The sequence below is a fragment of the Lygodium microphyllum genome, chromosome 5 (genome assembly GCF_053477565.2).
Source record: "Lygodium microphyllum isolate KBCC chromosome 5, Lygodium_microphyllum_v1.1.10, whole genome shotgun sequence".
NCBI lineage: Eukaryota > Viridiplantae > Streptophyta > Polypodiopsida > Schizaeales > Lygodiaceae > Lygodium > Lygodium microphyllum.
The window spans coordinates 62797927-62802768 of record NC_141139.1 but is presented as its reverse complement, the minus strand read 5'-3'; the positions used below and the strand labels follow the sequence as shown (position 1 = coordinate 62802768).

The 4842-nt window shown below is 35.4% G+C and overlaps 1 protein-coding gene across 1 annotated transcript; it reads right to left on the bottom strand.

The window, feature by feature from the left end:
* Nucleotides 1–825: 825 nt before the first annotated feature.
* On the bottom strand, nucleotides 826–1665 carry LOC148035897 (pathogenesis-related protein 5-like). Its single transcript, XM_087679022.1, has one exon. It carries the CDS (start codon nucleotides 1592–1594, stop codon nucleotides 998–1000), a length of 597 nt encoding a protein of 198 aa, XP_087535148.1. The 5' UTR covers nucleotides 1595–1665; the 3' UTR covers nucleotides 826–997.
* Nucleotides 1666–4842: the final 3177 nt, after the last annotated feature.

Genomic DNA, 4842 nt, shown 5'->3' with positions numbered 1-4842 from the left:
GGAAGATGGCAAACCATGGATCTTGTCATGGGAAAGGTTTGCCTTGTCATGTATTTTCTGTTTTTTTTTTAATTTATTAACTTATTCAAATTATTTTTTATTTAATAAAATTTTAATACCTAAGATTTGATTTATAAGATCCATCACGTAGTTTGCTTTGCAATAGTGGTATCAGAGCTTTGCTATACTCTAAATATTCAATCGCTTGGTATCTTATGCAAAGACAAGCACTGTAAAGAAATTGGGATCTACAATGCAAACCATTATAAACAAAATTCATGGCCACAAAAGCTATATTAGTCGTGTTTCTCATACTTCAAAAACCTCAATTTCTGTATTTAACTATATTGATTGGTTAATATTCCTTATCTCTTGTTTTTGGAAAGGGGTTGTTATGTTTGTGTAAGAATAATGGATCATAGATACGCTTTGAGCTTTACTTACTTTTGATTTATTTAGAATTTAGATATACTATAAAAAAAGTTATAGTTTATAGAAAGAACTATAACTTGTATTAGAGATGGTTTTGACTAAATATGTATACTTTTTTAAGTTAGTGTTAGAGAAAGTTAGCCTCTTAATCTAACTTTGTACTTTTGTCAAAAAATATGTACTCTCCTAATTTTCAAGTATTGATTTGATAAATCATCATGAAAAATACAATCATTGGAAGTTTAAACCTAGATGATGTACATCTAGTAGAATAAAGACAATTTGGATTTCACATTTTTTACTCTATTAAAAACACTTTTCAAACCAAGTTTTTTTCGATTATTATTTATCTTAGAGATATAGAAATGTCACTCTATGAGATTTTATTATATGACTATATGCTTAGTTGCATGATAAAGTTACTACATAGATGTTATAACATCTATGTGCACGCTTAATCGGATGACGGACGTTTTATTACAAGGCACAGCTGGTACACAGCAGCTTACAATAATAACTAGGCGCTAGCGCGGGAGGCCATATGTTAATAAAGATAGGCAGGTACTCAGGGGCAGAAGGTGATAACACAGGTGCCCCCCGTGGGCGTGCCGTGGGTGGCGTGGTCGTCGCCGGACCAACTGTAGGCGTCGGGGCAGGAGGCGCGCACGTTCTGGGCGTAGCTGGTGTTGGGGTCGTCGCGGTTGGGGTTCACGCATGCGTTGCCGTTTACGTCTTCCGAGGGACAGATGGAAGCCGCCGCGCTGCAGGAAACGCTCGCGCCGTTGCATGTGATGCTCATGCCCACGCCCAGCTGAAAGCCGTCCACTGCGCTCAAGTCGTAGAAGTCCGTGCCCGCCGGGATGTTGATGGTGAACTCGGCCAGGAGGCTCGGCGTGCCCGTCCCGAAGTTGCCCGACCAGCCACTGGGGGGGGTCAGAGACCTGGACGCGCCAGGCGCCAGGGAGAAGCCTGTGGTTCCAATGGTCGGACCGCCGGCGTTCTCGCGCACTTGCACGCCGAGGGTGCCCCCGCAATGGTTTACCACATTGAAGGAAGTCGCCGATACAGTATTTAGCTCACCTCTCATACTCATCAGTATCATTAATATCAGGATGGCCACTGATCCTACAAGGGACGTTCCGCAGCAGCTTGCACCAGCCATATTGTCGTATAACTTGCTGGTGTACGATAATATGGCTGATCTAAACTTGCTGATCTAATTTTGGCGTACCAAATCCACTCTTATATATAAATACCAGCGCAGAATACTGATAGAAATAGAAGACTACTTTACTTGTTTTGCGACGTCGTCAAAAGGCAGCAAACGACGTCGTTATCGGAAGTCCCCATCCAAGAAAACGGCAAGCTCCTGTCCAACGACGTCGTCAAAAGTCAGCAAACGACGTCGTTGGCCCGTCGATGAGCTCGTTATCGGTCGTGTGCAGTCGAGAAAACAGCAAGCACGGACAAACTCGCCTTTCGACATCGCTGCTACGTCTCTTGTCCAACGTCTGGTTATTGCCAACCTCAACGATCTGACCTATTCAAACGTAAAACGTAAAACGCGGTGAATATCCACACGGCAAGAAGTTGTCACGCCCATCAGCCACAAGAATCCGATAGATAGGTTTCATATGTGACCACACATAAAGGCTTTCAAAAGGATTGAGGGCCGAAAGGCTTGACAACTTTCTCCTATGTCTTTTTCCAAAATTTAATCACCGGTATGTAGCGCCTAAAATTTAATAAATTATTAGATTAAAACATCATTCTAGACTTACATTTACAAGGAAATATATTTAACTATCCATTCACAAATGTGTGTCATATAATGAAGCGCATCATAATCGTCTATGTCATGTTGCCTATTACCTATGTATGTGATATACCATGTGGCATCACATATTGTGTCTCCCATTCCTAACATACTAGGAGCATGCATTTTCTCTTCATCTAGAACTTTATGATGTACAGGATGATATTTGAACTTTTCATTTCAAGGGCTTTACCCTAAGGGATAATATGGGAGCCACATTGGTGGGATTGCACTTGGGTATCTTTGTGGCTCAGCATTGTTATGATGCAATACTTCAGCTATTCAATGCTGTTATGATGGCATCCCACTCCCTCAAGAATGGGATTCTAGTCTTGACCTTCTACTCTAAGCCATAGATCTTGTTCATAATAGCTTGAGGAAAGAGATAGGTGCAATATGAAGAAATGGGCATAATAAGTTTCAAGTTCAAGATTCAGATAGGCTTTATTTTATCTTGCATGGACGAGCCAAAGTGTGTTTATGTTCTCGTTATGTCATTGTTAATGCAATTATTGCATGAATTTAGTCTTCTAGTAAGGCAAGAGTTCGAAGTTGTTGTGGTGCCATGAAGTTATCTTCTGAGGCCTTCGTAGCCATATCAATCTAGTTTCTATAGAATAGTTTTAAGCATGCAATAGGGCTTTAGGCATACACAATGGCTTCATATTCTCTTTCCTATGATATTGTAGACATTAGGAACAAAAACAATTAAAAGAGGATGCTTTAAGAAATGATTAATTTTTAAATTAAATGAGGTTTAAGTAGAGTCAAATATCCAAAGATAGTAGCCATCCTTGTATTAAATATGGTAGCACATGGTGCATATTAGAGAATGACCATAGGAAATGATGTACACACCACTCATGTCAAGTGTAACTTTTCTTGGATTTTACAAATTTTGCACTATTTATTCTTTATTTTTCTATCCAAATAGTCATTATGTCATTTTCACTCTTTTGCATTTGTACCATGTATTCTTCATTTCTTCGTCTCTATCTTGAACATTGTTTATAAAATTTTTGTTCTAAATAGTTTGTCCTCTTTGTTTTGTGTGTGTGTGTGTGTGTGTGTGTGTGAGGGAGGGAGGGAGAGGAGAGAACATGGGAGAGAGGAGAGATAGGGAGAAGAGAGAACATTTAGAGATATCAAAGAGATAGTGAAGAGAAAGAGAGAAGAGATCATGTATTGCAAAGCCAACTATGTAACAAATCTAGTATCTAAATTCATAGATAGAAAAACTTTATTAAATATGAAGTAATTTGAATAAGTGGACAAGTTCACAAAGAACAAGAGAAAAATTAGTGATAAGACTTAACCCTTCCCCATAACAAAAGCCATGGTTTACTATCCTCTATTATGAAATATTTATTTAAACACATATCATATATCTATTTTTTTAAAATACAAATATCAATTAAAAGTTTTGTATATCAAGAGGTTTCTTATAGCTTGCTATAGATACTACATAAAACTCTATGTATCAAACCATTACATGTCAAAATCTCTAAAACAACTTCGAAAGCTCTGAATTCCAACTTTGGATGAGGGAGAAACAATAAAACTAAGTTCTTACTTTATTCTCCTTCTTTATCAGTGATCTTGTTGATGAAGCCTTCCATAGAAAGCTTATTTTAATTCAAGCATATATTTTTATCTAATATTTTAATATTAATTATTTAGTTAAAGCTAATATTACTAAAGAAGCTCAAACTTATAATTTAAAAATGAAGTAATAATGTTAATTATATATATATATATATATGGTATTATATATTACAGTTACTATATAGATTCACTTATAGATTATTTATACTCAATAATCTTTTAAAAACCTCAATTCACAATTTCCTAATAATTTGCTTACTACGACACAAAATATATGAGTTTTCTGCCATCTATCTACTAAGTGCAATGCAACCAATGTCACATATAATGATTACCTATAATAAGTCACAATTATGCAACAAACAAACAATGAAAATCCACAAATGAATATTGAATCATCTTATTTTTTTAGAAAATATCATAATATTATAGGGATTAAAAAGCAACTATTGTTAGTTGATTACAAAACTATACGACTGATTATCCACATGGTGCTAGGGCTATCTTATGGAACAACTTTATACCATATCAACGAGAAAAATTAAAATATCTTTGTACTATGTCATACAACAAATCTATACATATTCCATGAAAATAAGACATCCATAAGTTTTCACAAAATACTGTCTCATATAGCAAATCTATGTCGTTATTAGGTAAGAATATCAATAGGATTTACTTTTTAATGAAGCTAAGGTAAAATTTAAAGATATTCAACTAAATAATAACTATAGCTTACTAAAGTACAATTTGAGTTAGAATATCTTGGGATAAAAATATCTTTTAAAATTCATTAACCATTCAACTATTATACATTAATTAAAACTCTAAGATTTTTTAATGATCTTTAGTATGCTCTAAAAATAAGAAATAATTTACCAAATCAATACTTGAAAATGAGGAGAGTACATGTTTTTTGAGAAAAGTATAGAATTAAACTAAGAGGCTAACTTTCTCCAAGACTAACTTAAAAACTATACATATGTAGT

Bases quoted from the DNA above. Each gene is read 5' to 3' on its own strand.
- LOC148035897 (XM_087679022.1), bottom strand. From the start codon at position 1,594: ATGGCTGGTGCAAGCTGCTGCGGAACGTCCCTTGTAGGATCAGTGGCC.